At 42.0% G+C, this 15,248-nt stretch overlaps 1 protein-coding gene across 4 annotated transcripts; it reads left to right on the forward strand.

The window, feature by feature from the left end:
• The first annotated feature begins 2 nt into the window (after positions 1-2).
• LOC112214623 (prostaglandin reductase 1) lies at positions 3-10,007 on the forward strand. Of its 4 annotated transcripts, none has more exons than XM_024373517.2 (10): positions 3-137; positions 1,395-1,519; positions 1,655-1,700; positions 2,668-2,727; positions 3,477-3,644; positions 5,362-5,518; positions 5,633-5,749; positions 5,958-6,063; positions 7,210-7,328; positions 9,661-10,007. In XM_024373517.2, the coding sequence occupies exons 1-10, from the start codon at positions 121-123 to the stop codon at positions 9,769-9,771; spliced, it is 1,026 nt and encodes a 341-aa protein (XP_024229285.1). In that variant the 5' UTR covers positions 3-120; the 3' UTR covers positions 9,772-10,007. The 4 variants fall into 4 exon arrangements, with proteins under 4 accessions (XP_024229285.1, XP_024229286.1, XP_024229287.1 ...); XM_024373518.2 differs by having other exon boundaries at positions 44-169; XM_024373519.2 differs by lacking the exon at positions 3-137 and adding an exon at positions 906-1,055.
• Positions 10,008-15,248: the final 5,241 nt, after the last annotated feature.

Raw genomic sequence — 15,248 nt, forward strand, 5'->3', positions numbered from 1 at the left:
CGTCACGCGGAGGCGGATCGACTAACAACCGTTTTTAGCCTATGAGACAGTAGTCGAGCACAGTCTTACCCACGCTCTCTTTGTCCTTTCTGTGAAATTTTGATAGTTCTTTCATTCTGCATGGAGAGCAGTGACCGGTAGGTGTCCATTTGTTGATCATTTATTCGAGGTGAGTTTTGCTGAGTACCGCATGATATTAAACCACGTTCTTGGAGAGAAATGTTTAGATAGTTTCTTCACCGGTTGTGGTTGACAGCCCACTGCGAAGCGGGCTTGCATGGCATTCACTTTGCAACAATGCACAGCGCTCTCCTAGGTTCTGCAAGTCCTTTATCTAGCAAGCTAATCTAGTGCAGTAGATTGCAAATAAATCCATGTGAATTTAGCTACTCTAGATAGCAACCTGCACTACAGTCAGAACTGTTCAGTACTGTAAATCAATGCATGTACTAAACAGCATGTTTTTTCAGTTGTGCAGCATCTTCTGGCACCAGTGCACTCTTTCCTGCACAGTCCCCCCCCCCTCCCCTCCCCCTGTGTGTGTGTGTGTGTGTGTGTGTGTGTGTGTGTGTGTGTGTGTGAGTGAGAGTGAGGTAAAGTCTTTGAATAACAACCTTTGTTGAAGTATTCAAGTTTCTCATCTTCCTGCTATGATAGACGCATGTGGGTATTTCAACTGTCTCTTTTACATTTCTTCACTTTGGTTATTTTGGATCTCAAAGTATGATATTTGTATATAGGTGACTTGACAGTAACATGTTGCTAAATGTAGGATACTTAAGTAGAAAAGGTTGCTGTTATGGGGAAAAGTTCAAATTCAGTTTAGAGTGATCTTTAGCATATTTATATATATTTCCCTCTCTGAAATACGCATTATTTCCAGTGTTCTGTTTGTGAAACTCTAGGTGTGGGTTGATGGTCACTCGACTTGATCCTGAAAGTTATGGATTATCCTCATCTGGGTTGATAGTGATTGACACCAGACTGGAGGTCCAAGAACAAGGACAGAGGACACAGATTATTCAATGTTGCATTGATGACATTGTGTGAACACGGTGTGATTCTGTTGCAGCTCAGTCACTTCCTTTTTGTTTGTCTTCCTTACAAGCCTCCCGGGCTGGTGTTAACAGAACGTTTGGTGCTGTCTGATTAGGATATAAAGGGTCTCCAAGAGGTTTGCTAGACATTTTCTCTGCTTCTGTGCTGGAGGTGTCTCCCTCTTACAACTTGTAATAAAGCAAATAGATATTGTTTGACTGCTCGTCTCTTTACCTCAAAATTCCTAGCACATATAGAAAAGAAGAAACGGTTCTCAAGATGAGCTCTGAGATCACTTCAGATTTTGGCATAGCAAGTAACTAACTAAGTAGTAAGTAAACAGCCTATTCTTTCAGTTGTCCAAAGCAAAGAGCCATGGTTCAAGCCAAGACCTGGGTCCTGACACGTCACTTTGAAGGCTTCCCGAAGGACAGCAACTTTGAGCTGAAGCTGGAGCAGCTGCCAGAGCCTAAAGATGGAGGTAATGACTGAAGGTCTCATCTGCACTGTTACTGAGGCTATCTGGACCTGTACTTGTACTAAATACAACATTCCTGTACCTGACTAAAGCCAAGTGATGTCATACATTCATGTTTTTTTTTTTTTTCTGTTTCAGAGGTGCTTTTGGAGGCACTGTTTCTCAGTGTAGATCCATACATGAGGTAGGAGAAAATTCCGACAGAAAAATGGACAGGGAGGGATTCCCCTAACATTTGCCACTGAACACTTTTTGTCATGACTCATGTAATGTGATATCTATACGGAATATGATCAAATGTAAATAGTGTGGGTGGCCATTTAATTGTTCAGCAGCCTTATGGCTTGGGGGTAGAAGCTGTTAAGGAGCCTTTTGGTCCCAGACTTGGTGCACCGGCACTGCTTACCGTGCAGTAGCAGAGAGAACAGTCTATGACTTGGGTGACTGGAGTCTTTGACAATTTTTTGGGGCCTACCTCTGACACTGCATAGTGATGTACTGGGCTGTACGCACTGTAGCGTCTCACGGTCAGATGCCGAGCAGTTGCCATACCAGGCGGTGATGCAACCGGTCAGGATGCTCTCTGGTGTAGCTGTAGAACTTTGAGGATCTGGGGACCCATGCAAAATCTTTTCAGTCTCCTGAGAAGGAAAAGGTGTTGTCATGCCCTCTTCACAACTGTCTTGATGTGGAAACCAAGGAACTTGAAACTCTCGACCCGCTCCACTTCAGCTCTGTCGATGCTAATGGGTGCCTGTTCGGCCCTCATTTTCCTTTAGTCCACGATAAGCTCCTTTGTCTTACTCACATTGGGGGGGAGGTTGTTGTCCTGGCACCACACTGCCAGGTCTCTGATCTTCTACCAATTGGCGGTCTCATCGTTGTTGGTGATCAGGCCTACTGCTGTTGTGTCGTCAGCAAACTTAATGATGGTGTTGTGGTTGGTTACGCTCTTGGGGGTGAACAGGGAGTACAGGAGGGGCCCCAGTGTTGAGGATCAGTGTGGCAGATGTTACTCTTCACATTAGAACATTGAAAGTTCTCTGAACAGTATTGACTTTTCCATAACATTACTAAATCACATACTTCAGTAGATAGTACAGAAAAACATTGCATCTGATTGTTCTCCTGCCATCTGTGGTTGTTTCCAGACCGTTCAGCCGAGTGCGTATGAAGGAGGGGGAAGTGATGATCGGAACTCAAGTGGCCAAGTAAGGAAAATAAACAAGTTTGCATCCCAAATGGCACCCTATTCCCTACATAGTGCACTGCTTTTAGGCCCCTGGTCAAAAGCAGTGCACTATGCAGGGAATGAGGTGCCATTTGGGATGCAGACCAAGTTATCTGCGTTTCATCTCTCTACCATGAGGTGACATGCATGCCTGCTGTTTACTGGAAGAGAAAAAGTCCTGCACCTGTTTTTAATTTCTGAGGCCATAGATTATTCTTCATGGCTTCAGTTGTAAGAGAACAAATTGAATGTACTTGGCAGTGTGTACCGAGGTTCCATTCCTGCCACAAGTGAGTGGTTCAATGTGTTTTCACTGAGAAAGTTTGTTTGTGCGAGTGAGTCAGTCTGGGAAAATATACAGAACCCAATGACTCTTCCCTGCCCCTTAGGGCTTTTAAAATTATTTCATTAGTTTAAATTGCCTGAGTACTGTCTTTATAAAGGAGTACAGATACTTCGGGAAAATCCCAAAGGCTTCCATTGACTCTTCCTACAGCATGTCTTCGATCTAGCCTCCAGATAAAACCATTTAACAACCACTAAGGGTGGTTCATATAGACCCAGATTAAGCATTCTCTGTAACTAAAAAGCACTTTCAATGGAAGATTCTCCATTAAGCATACTTTACAATCTGTGTCTTCTGACACAGGCTTGTTGTAGACAGACTTTAATTATAATAAACAACTCTCATTAATTCAGTTTGTTTATTTGTGTGTGTTTTTTTTGTAGGGTGATCCAGAGCATCAACCCAGCCTTCCCTGTGGGGTGCCATGTGGTTGGTAGATGCGGCTGGAGGACCCACACTGTGTCTGACGGGACAGGTCTGACATGCCTTCTGTCTGACTGGCCTCAGGATGTCTCCATGTCCCTGGCTCTGGGGGCCATCGGCATGCCAGGGTAAGGAGGAGGGGCTTCCTGAGTGCCGGTGCTTTCTGGGTAAAATATGGGGGGGGGGTCACTATGAACCTCTGGCCACAAAGAGTAGAATATTTATATTTTCATGCCAGAAGAGAAATGCATGTCACGGTCTGGCGTCCTGGGTAAAGAGGTATGCTGACATATGTTTATACTAACAGCGGAGCTAGTGTGGGAGAGCTTACAGCACAACTGTTTCATAGTTTTAGCTCACAGAATAAAGGCAGAAAAAAATGTTGACTTCAAGTCTGCCAGGAAAAGCAGCTGCATGCTTTCCTTCTAGGTTGATAAAATAAACATTTGGGCCCCAGGTATCTTCGCGAGCAGGTCACGGTCACCACTTATGGTCCTGTTCTGCTTTCCCACAGAACTCTTTTAGTTTTTGAGTTTGAGTTTATTTTATTTTTACAAGGACAGTGCACATTAATCAACGTTTCAGTAAAAGTGCCGGTTTTAGCCAGCTGGCTAATTTTCAACCGCAGTCCCTGGGCAGGTTATTAAAAACAATTACAATATATAGACAATAGCAACATAGGACAAGCAAGACATAGCATACAGACAGAACAACATAGGACAAGCAAGACGTAGCATACAGACATAGCAACATAGAACAAAAAGCAGATTTTACTGAATCACAACTATTTTGAATTTAAAATATTACAAGCAGTGTTGGGTTCGAGACCACCTAAAGCGAGACCGATTCAAGACCGAAGCAAATTGTAATTTTGTCAAATCGCCACCATTATAAGAGCTAAAAATGTCCATTATTTCTGTGTTCATATTTCAGAACAACATATGGATTCTTTAGCCAGTCAGAATGGCGAAACAAATGGATGCTGAGGGCAAATAGAGTGCCACTCTACAAATGATTGCGGACTCAAACAGGCCTATAATAGATAAACACTGTTACAATTTCCCCAATCTCCCTTACTAAAAGTGAGCGCGGAACATTCAAACCATTTCCCCCACTCTTCCCTGCCAGGGAATCAAGGAAATTCTGATGAGCGCCACCAAGTTTGAGGATATTTTTCTACGAAAGGAAAGGACGGTAATGCTACGAGTAAAGTAGGAGGCCCACGTTTCAATAGGTGATAAGATATTCATGTGTCATACATGGAGTGTAAATATTTGGCCTGACGAAGCGGTTTTATGCGCTGACAGAAAAGAAGCTGATAATTTTGAGTTTTTGTCTCAGCTGGTCTCGGGAAGAAATTATGAGTCCTCGTGTCCAAGACGGAGTAAAAATGTATCCAAGACCGAGATACTCAATATGTGGTCACGAGACTGGACTCGGGTACTACAACACTGATTACAAGTAATTAAATGTTACACATGACTGAAGCGAGGATTGTTTTGAGACGAGGGGGAGAAAGGTAATCAGTGCTTTAGGATGACGAGACAGTTGGTGGTGATACACAGATGTTATGTGTATGATTGCTTGTGTTGATAATGAGTTTGATACGGTTTGTTTTAACGGAAGTAAACTCCATCGACGGCTATCTTACTGTAGCTAGGTGACTGTAGTTACATTTCTTATTAACGAGCTACCCCTCTTTTTCTCTGACTGCAGACTGGTCACCAGTGTGTACGTGCATGGTTTCCAGGAGGTTGAGAATGGATAAACAAATCGCAAAATACACATTTCTGTTTGAATGGAAGTTGTTTTCTATTCCATCTTCCCTTTGTGCTCTGACTTCAGGTTGACTGCCCTGTACGGTCTGGAGGAGGTACTGGGACTTCAGGCTGGAGAAACCCTACTGGTGAACGCTGCTGCCGGGGCCGTGGGCTCCATCGTGGGCCAGATCGCTAAGATCAAGGGCTGCAGAGTTGTGGGCTCCTCTGGGTCCAACGACAAGGTAAAAAGGGATTAAGATGAAATACTGGGAGGCACAAATTCTAGTGATCTCTATCCTTGCTTATCCTGAAAATGAAAAAGGGGCCAGCACTCACTTTTTTTTTCCAATGCCAAGGTGGCCTTCCTCAAGGAGCTAGGCTTCGATGAGGCCTTCAACTACAAAACAGTCAACTCACTGGAGGAGGTCCTGATGACTGCCGCGCCCAACGGATACGATTGCTTCTTTGAGAACGTAGGTTATAAAGTAGTTAGTTGTAGTTATATAAAGTGTAGTAATTCCCTCTGGTAGTTGGTAATATTGTTAGATATGGAGGGTTAATATTTAGTGATAAAGTAGTATTTCTCTGGTTTTAATATTATTAGACATGGATATAAATTGTCAGTATTGGGTAATAGTTATTTCATCTTAACATATTTAGCTCGACATCTCCGTTTTTAAGGTGGGAGGACTTTTCTCCAGTGTCGCCATTCCTCAGATGAAGCAGTTTGGAAGGATAGCTGTGTGCGGCAGCATCTCAACCTATAATGACACCAATCCACAGACAGGTCTGATCTCTCTCTCTCATCTTCAAAACCATTCAAAGATGTCAAGTCTACATTGCCTAACTCTCATACTGTATTGGTACGTTGATATGTTGTCAATGTTGCTCATTTTAATATTCCACTAGAGAGCACCATTAGCCAGCATTACACTCAGACTGACCTGTGACCAACTGAATGCATTTCACTCATGTTTCATTGCATAGTAAATCATCTTTATTAACCAAGAACTAGTCTCATGTAATTGGTCAACTACTCGATTAAGTTCCGGGTCCAAACATGTTAAAGAGACGGGATCAAGAAATGCTAAAACAAGGAGAGGAATCGGAACAGGGCGCTTCATTCACCCTCTCTGAATGTCCCATGTTTGAATAGATGCTAGCACCGAAAAACCAGTAACGAATAACCCAAACACCGGAACAACCGTATGCATCTCAATCAATCACAAAATATTCTACTGTACCAGTTATGTTTACATAGATCTGGCCATGAGAGATTACATAGAAATATATGAATTAACATATTGGAACTCTGTGTTCCATTATAAAGGACCACAATGGAAACAAGTCTAGACTTTTTGTGTATATAATCCTCTGCCATTTCGGTAGATGTATTTGTTGCTTGGTGTGGCTTCTTTATGTATTTTAAATGGTCAAATCAACATAAAAAAATATGCCTATACATCACCTCTCTCTCCTATTTCTGTCTATATCAATCTATCTACAGTGCATTCAGAAAGTATTCAGAACCCTTGACTTTTTCCACATTTTGTTAAGTTACAGCCTTATTCTAAAGGGGATAACATTAAAAAATGTTCCGCAATCTACACACAATACCCCATAATGACAAAGCGAAAACAGGTTTTTAGAAATTAGTGCACAGTGATTAAAAATTTTAAAAAACATACCTTATTTACATATGTATTCAGACCCTTTGGGACTTTAAATTGCGATACAGGTATTCCAAGCTTGTAGCATCATACCCAAGAAGACTCAAGGCTTCAACAAAGTACTGAGTAAAGGGTCTGAATACTGATGTAAATGTAATTTCAGTTTTTTTATTACGTTACAGCCTTTTTCCACAACAAAATGGGGAAGAAGTGTAGGGGTCTGAATACTTTCTGAATGCACTGTATCTAATCTTATCTATCAGGCCCATACCCCCACCTGACCATGATCTTCAAGCAGCTAAAGATGGAGGGCTTCATGGTGGGCAGGTGGGAGCATAAGAACCCAGAGTCTCTGAGGAGACTCATGGCTTGGAAGAGAGAGGCAAGTACAGTACTTGGGACAAAAACTAGCCTGGGTCTCAGTCTGTGCCATCATTCCACTCCTTGTTCATTGTCATGCACACAGTTTAGCATTGACATGGAGTACAAGGAGTGGAATGTTAGCACAAAACAGGTTTGAGATTTCAGGATAGATAAAACTGTCCAATCATAATCATGACAATTCTATGGTAATCAATTTGGACACCATGTTTTACATATTCTGAATATGTCTGTTAACTGTACACCCTGCTTGCAAGTATTCACATTTACAATATGAAATGTTTGTCACATACTATAGCTGTGTTCAAATACCCATACTAACATAGTGTATACTACATACTATTAGTTAATTTTAGTACACTGTAAACGGAACAGTATCCTTTCAGTTGAGCGTACTAGCTCTTCGCCGGTCTAGCGGAAGTTGATGATGTTGCTATGCAACCACCTGCTAGCTAGGTAGCATAACAAATTACTAGTTCGACATTTTACGATTTAGGGTGTGTTCTTAAATTCTATCTGGAGTGTCAGAGTACGCTCGTAAATTTAGAGCGTTGTCAGATCGCTCTGAATTTACAAACGAACAATCTGACAAGGCTCTGAATTTACAAATGAACATTTTGCTCTCGGAGCGCACACTGGACGCTGGGGCCGAGGAGTAGGGTTGATTTGAGCGTTCTGACCTTACAACTGCAGTCAAGCACCCAAGCTAACATTGGCTAGCTACTTCCAGACACAAATGAGTGACCGCTTTGTCAATTTTACTCGCCCTGACAGAGCTGGTTAGGCAATTTGTTATCCAGAGCGTTGGTGACTGTTTCTGGCAACAATTTAATTACGCGTTTTTGCCGACGTTAACTCACACAGGCCATATTCAACCGGTGTTGAGTGCTCGTAAATCCATTATTCTGCTACACTCAGGAGAATGCTCTGAAATCACATTAGATAGCCGAAGTGAATTTACAAAGGCACCCGAATGTCCATTGAGAACACACAACGACTATACCATTTAGCTAAGCTAAGAATAATGGGAATAATCAAGTCAATTAACGTTGGGTAGTTAGTGAGCCTATAGTTAATATACTGGCAAGTTTACCTTCCCATAGCTAACATACGGTGTGCTGTAATGATTTTGTTCGAGGCATGGTTCACATCAGGCAATGCTTCTTGTGAATAGCAACCCTCAAATTTTCTAAGTGTTTATAGGGCAGGGCAGCCCTAACCAAAATCTCCAATCTCGTCTCATTGATTGGTTAGTTGACTCCAATTAGCTTTGAGAAGCCATTAGCCTAGGGGTTCACATACTTTTCCCAACCTACACTATGAATGTTTAAATTATGTTATGTTTTTAGTTTAACCACACTTTTGTTTGTCTATTGTTGTGAGTTAGATGAAGATCAGATCAAATTTATGCATAAATCCAGGTAATTCCAAAGGGTTCACAATACTTTTTCTTGCCACTGTATACTTTAGATTATACCCAGCTAGCACATAATGTTCTGAGAACCATATGTTTCTTAAAGCATGGTTGTTATATTGCATACAACCTTCCCATAATGTTTCCTCATGGTTCTATTTAAAGCAATCGTCTGAAACCTTAAGAAACAACGTTCTTCTGTGGGAATTTCAGTAGTTCAGCATAACGTTTGACAGGTTTCCTCATGGTTCTATTTAAAGTCGTTCTCAGAACATTAAGAAAACCTTCCATAAGAAAACATTAGCAACGTTCAAAGAATGTAGTAAGAAGTTTTATTTTTATTTTTTTAATAATAATTCTTTCTGTGTGTTCATGTTTGTTGGCCGCACCTGATTGTAATGATCCTTTGAAATAGGGTCTGTTTTAATAGACTAAAATGAACAGCGTTGTATGAGTTAAAGAAGTTAAAAGCAGGGTTGGAACAAATTATTTTCAATTTTTTTTTGTTCCGTTCCACTGCTCTGACAAGCAAAATAAAGTTCTGAACCGGTTCGAACCCCAGAAAAGTGACTGTATATCGTTTTTTTGTGGCATCAGAATTAAAATAAAAACACATTATACCTTTTTGTAGTTAATAAATCCAATGTGATAACTATCGTATCCTTAACTAGAATTGAAAAGGCTTATCAAATCTTCCATTAGCCGGTAGGCCTAATTGCCAGCTTTTGCAATTTTCACTTTCGTACTCAGAACATTTTAAAAAACATTTTGTTTTAACAATCAGGAGAATTATGGCTTCGTTCCCAGAATCAATGGGAAACCAAAAACGTACATTCCCAAAACTTCCAAGGAACCAAATGTGCTAGCTGGGAGGTGACTGCTGAATGACAATGTCATAATGTAGTGTTTTCATCCACAGGGGAAACTGCAGTGTCGTGAGCAAGTCACCGAAGGCTTTGAGAACATGCCTGCTGCCTTTATGGGAATGCTGCAGGGGGAAAACATTGGAAAAGCTATTGTTAAAGTTTGATGTGGCTTCAATAGATACTCTATAACCCATAGAATTAGGATTCAAGGAGCATTCTATTCTACCCATAGGAAAGCCACAGTGTAACTATGACAATGCATTTTGGAATTATTTGTATTGTAGAGTGTATTCGTAGAACAACCCTATTATACCAGCACATCATAGTCCGTCCTTGACTCAAAAATGTTTTCTTTGTATGAAGTATTAAAGTCCTTTCAGGCTTTCAGGTTTTGTAAAAAGGTTGTCTGACTACATATTTTTACTCACAAATCAGTTTCAAATGAATTTATAGGGTTTCGTAGGCAAGCAAGTAGTAATTTAGTAATGGTAAGATCTGCATCGCCACACTGTACCAGATCTAGGTTGTTCTGTCTTATTGCAGGCTATAGCTCTAAAAATAACTCTGCTCCAGTTTTAATTTCTTCCACAAAAAGTCACTAAATATTCGTCAAACACCTATTTTTCAGTGACAATTGACGATACTATAAACTGACTAAATTGACCCAGAAAAACACAGCCTAATCTGAACCAGGATCTGGGCTTACAGGAGACGTTGAATGACGATTCTCCTTTAAGTGGATTTGGGGCATGCGCACTTGGTCAAAAATATATAACAACATGTAAAGTGTTGGCCGCATGTTCCATGAACTGAAATAAAAGATTCCAGAAATGTTCTATACACAAAACGCTTATTTCTCTCCTTTTCTGCACAAATTTGTTTACATACATGTTAGTGAGCATTTCTCCTTTGCCAAGATAATCCATCCACCTGAACGGTGTGGAATATCATGAATCTGACTAAACAGCATGGTCATAACAACCTCTCTGTCAACGTGATCGAGATGATTGTGGACTACAGGAAAAGGAGGACCGAGCACACCCCCATTCTCATCGACGGGCTGTGGTGGAACAGGTTGAGAGCTTAAAGTTCCTTGGTGTCCACATCACCAACAAACTATCATGGTCCAAACACACCAAGCCAGTTGTGAAGAGGGCACGACAAAGCCTATTCCCCCTCAGGAGACTGAAAAGATTTGGCATGGGTCCTTAGATCCTCAAAAAGTTACACAGCTACACCATCGAGAGCATCCTGACTGGTTGCATCACTGCCTGGTATGGCAACTGCTCAGCTTCCGACCACAAGGCACTACATATAGGGTAGTGCATACGGCCCAGTACATCACTGGGGCCAAGCTTCCTGCCATCCAAGACCTCTATACCAGGTGGTGTCAGATGAAGGCCCTAAAAATTGTAAAAGACTCCAGCCACCCTAGTCATAGACTGTTCTCTCTGTTCCCACATGGCAAGCGGTACCGGAGCACCAAGTTTAGGTTCAAAAGGCTTCTTAACAGCTTCTACCCCAAAGCAATAAGACTCTTGAACAGCTAATCAAATGGCTACCCAGACTATTTGCATTGCCCCCCCTTTTACACTGCTGATACTCTGTTTATTATCTATGCATAGTCACTAACTCTACCTACATGTACATATTACCTCAACTAACCTGTGCCCCCACATATTAACGGTACCGCTACCCCCTGTATATAGCCTCTCTACTGTTATTTTACTGCTGCTCTTATATTAACTTTCTTTTACGTAACACTAGTCTAAAGAAGGCCAGTTGAATTGCTTCTTTAATCAGTACAACAGTTTTCAGCTGTTCTAACAATTGCAAAGGGGTTTTCTAATGATCAATTAGCCTTTTAAAATTATCATCTTGGATTAGCTAACACAACGTGCCATTGGAACACAGGAGTGATGGTTGCTGATAATGGGCCTCTGTACGCCTATGTTGATATTCAATTTTTTTAAAGTCAGCCGTTTCCAGCTACAATAGTCATTTACGACATTAACAATGTCTACACTGTAGAGTGACCGCTCTAACAATGGAAATACATGTTCTCAAAGATGGAAGGCAGGCGTCTTTACTCATTATCGTCTCTCACTTTCGTCTCCCATTATCTAGTCACCAAGTCCTGCAGTTAGAACTAGCCCTGCCGTCACTATTAAGACATTGAGACCCCATATGCATAGGGCTGCACCGTTTACCGTGTAACTGACGGTTAGGGATGAAGACCATGAAAATAAAATAAAAAACATTTTAAATAGGCCTACATTCATTTTAGGATTTATTTTTATGAACTTTATTTTTATGAAGATAAACTTGACCTAATAGCGGGAGTATTTACTAATGATTATAAAGCAATTGTTTTTCTAACTTTGTCTATTAAAATGTTCTACATCTCTTTCCAATTGACCTTTGATGCTTGACCAGCTAATCCCTAGACGCGCAGGTATGTAGAGCCTATCGGCTATGGGACTTTAGTAAAAACATTGATGTGTATTTTCTTTTACACAATGTACGTTTTCATTGCTTGCTAACTTGCTAGTAAATAAAGTAAACCTGCTTCTCACAAATGTCAAATGTAGGAAAGTTCCCAGCTCACCTTCTCAGTAAAAAAATTAATTCTTCAACACCGTGAGTCAAAGTAAATGTGTTTTAACATCCATTCAAATTATAATAGTTCCTCAGTTTTTGAAAAACATTTCCAACACTCGCCCCCTCGATAAGCGACGTCGCTGATAAAAAGGTCTATGGACATGTTACGTGTATTCGTTTCCATTTTAATGATTGTCAATTTCATCTCCATACTATAGCATATCTGTCCCCTTCATACTTTCCTTGTCAAGTCATTATCTTATAGCCTAAGTTAGGTTTTTAAAGCAATTTTAAGCAAAGGACAAATATTTGCTCTTGTAACTGACATGATTGACGGGTGCTGAGAGAGGGAGAGAAAGAGAGGAGAGGAAGAGAAAGAGAAAGAGAAGAGGAAGAGAGAGAGAGGAAGAGAAAGAGAGGAGAGAGAGCGAAAGAGAGAGAGAGAAAGAGAGATTCTTTCCGTAGGCCTCTCTATTCAGAAAGTTTCCTAAAGTAGCATGTCTGGACTCCATCTCTCTTTAATAAGAATGAAATCCTCCTGTCATGATTTAATCTTATAAAATGCCAGTTTTCAGTAGCTTAGGCTACCTTATTTCTCTCATTACGCCATCCTCTCTTTGAAGAACATATGTCAATGCCACGGCCATCGAAGGACCGCAGCAGCAGGGTTTGTGACATTATCAGAGGAAACCCATCGGACTTTGCTTGAATGGTTGTGCGTCAAAATAGGACCTGTATTATAACAAATTATATGCAGAAAAGCCAACAGACAAAGACCAGGTAGGCATACATTATATCTTTATTTTGATTCCAATTATGTCAATAAAAAATGTGACGTATCCTCTCCAGCCTGGCATTTCTTAATTTGTTGATTCATATTTAAGTAATAACATGAATAATAATAATGCCATGATATTAACGAAGTGTAATGGCTTGCTTCAAATAGGTTTTTATTAAGAAGCATATCCCCCCTCCCAACCCTCCACAAAGTAAACCGGAGTCTCTTCCCCTCCCTACAGGTTACATGTTACCAACCCCTCAGTCTGAACAATCAGCATCCTCACAAGCTCCATCCCTACCTGATGTGTACTGGCCTTCCAACGCGCTATCGACCTCCTGTGCACTCGGAATCTCTCATGAACTCTCAACCTACTGTGCAGTTTCACCATACTACCCAGAGCCTCAAGTCTATTCCAACTAATACCAGCCTCCTCCACCCAGAGATTTATCCTACCCCGTCCTATGCCAGTCCTACACCAAGTCAGCCTCGTTACCCAGCGTACAAACCTTGAAACGTCCCCACCACTCAAACCTAAACCGTCCTGAACCCAGAGAGACCTCAGGTGAACCCCCCAGTGTGCTACCCTTCAGCTTCTGCCCTTGAGCAGTATGGTAGACCCCAACCAGCTTTACCAGTTTCACTAGCCTTCGATGTGCCTACTGCTCACTACAACCAATGGTCCGACCAATAGCTAGTCCCAGTAGTACCAATCCACACCCCACAAGTGGCTCCGGAGAGACCCAGGTATTCATCCCGGATTGAGGAACCTTCCTTCCCCAACTTCATTCACGAAGATCCTGAAGAGTTTGCAACATTAAGAATGGCCCTCACAAACCTACTGCCAGAGGAGGAAACGGAGAAGTACCACATCCTCTTGGATCACCTGCACTTGGTCTCTGCCTGCCACATGGGCCTGGCTTATGCTAATGACCCCCAGCCATACTCCTCAGCACTGGACCAGAAGTATGGCCAACCCCACCACCTAGTCCTGAGAGAGATAGCAACCATTCAGAATCTGCCCAGGTGATGCAAGCAAGAGCTTTCAGTAGCTTTGCCCTTCGAATCCGCTCACTGGTGGGGATGCTCCAGTCATTCCAGCGCGGCGAAGGATCTGCTGAGCTGGCCTGCTCCTCCCATGTTTAGCAACTCCTCAGTAAGTTATCAGGAGAACAAGTTGCCAGTTATGCCCACAGAACCAGGCCAGGTGTCCAGTACAATCTGAAGGACTTCTCCTTGTGGCTGCAAGATGAAGCAGAGTGTCAGGCAGTTGCTGCCCAGGTTGATGAGCTCCACCAAGCACCATCTTGGACACAAAGGAAAGGTTGCCAGACATTCTCCAAGCCCTCATCTAATAAAGCTACAGTCCTGCATGGTTCCAATTCTACCTCCAAATCCTCACCCACCAGACAATGTTCCATACACCCACATATGGCTTCAGAGTGTAACTTGAAGAAACCCTGTACCAAGTGTCACAGAAAGCATCTTGGCATCCTGCATGATGTACACAACAGAAAACCAGACTCTAGAGTCTATGTTAACCCACAAAGCTATTCCGCCAAAGATCCCATCGAATGTTGTTAAAGTCTTCCCGAGTGGCATAAATCTCAAATGTTGATCTTTGTTATTCCTTGATGATGACTCAGAACGCATACTGCTACTGTCAGCTGCTACCAAGCACTTAGGGCGCAACGGAGCAGCTGAAGACCTAGTGCTTTGGACAATCCTACAAGAGACAGAGACACTAGCAGGAGCCACAGTCCACTTGCAACAAGAAATTCACCATCCAGGGTGCATTCACCTCCAACAAGATGGGCCTTGTAGAACAAAGCTACCCAGTAGATATAATGCAGAGATGCCACCATCACCTCCCTTTGCGTGCCTTCTCCAGAGTTTAACCTCCTCCTCATTGGATCTGATAACCCCCCCATCTCATCACTCCAATTGAGCATGTTCACCTAGGTCCACCAGGAGCACCAGCAGCCTTAAAGACTAGACTTGGATGGACACTCCAAGGCCATACCCAACTCCTAGACCAGTCCACTCTGCAGCAGTGCCTGCTCACAACATCCCTTGCTCCTAAATCTAACTTACTCTACAACATAGAGAAACTATGGCAAGTTGATGTGCTCCCTTTCCAGGATGAGAAGATAACCACTTGATCCAAGCAAGATACAGAAGCCATGTCCTTAGACTCCATTAATGGGATTGACCACTACTCAACACACCTCCTTCACACTAATATGGCACCCCAAAACCATG

The sequence above is a fragment of the Oncorhynchus tshawytscha genome, linkage group LG09 (genome assembly GCF_018296145.1).
Source record: "Oncorhynchus tshawytscha isolate Ot180627B linkage group LG09, Otsh_v2.0, whole genome shotgun sequence".
Lineage (NCBI taxonomy): Eukaryota > Metazoa > Chordata > Actinopteri > Salmoniformes > Salmonidae > Oncorhynchus > Oncorhynchus tshawytscha.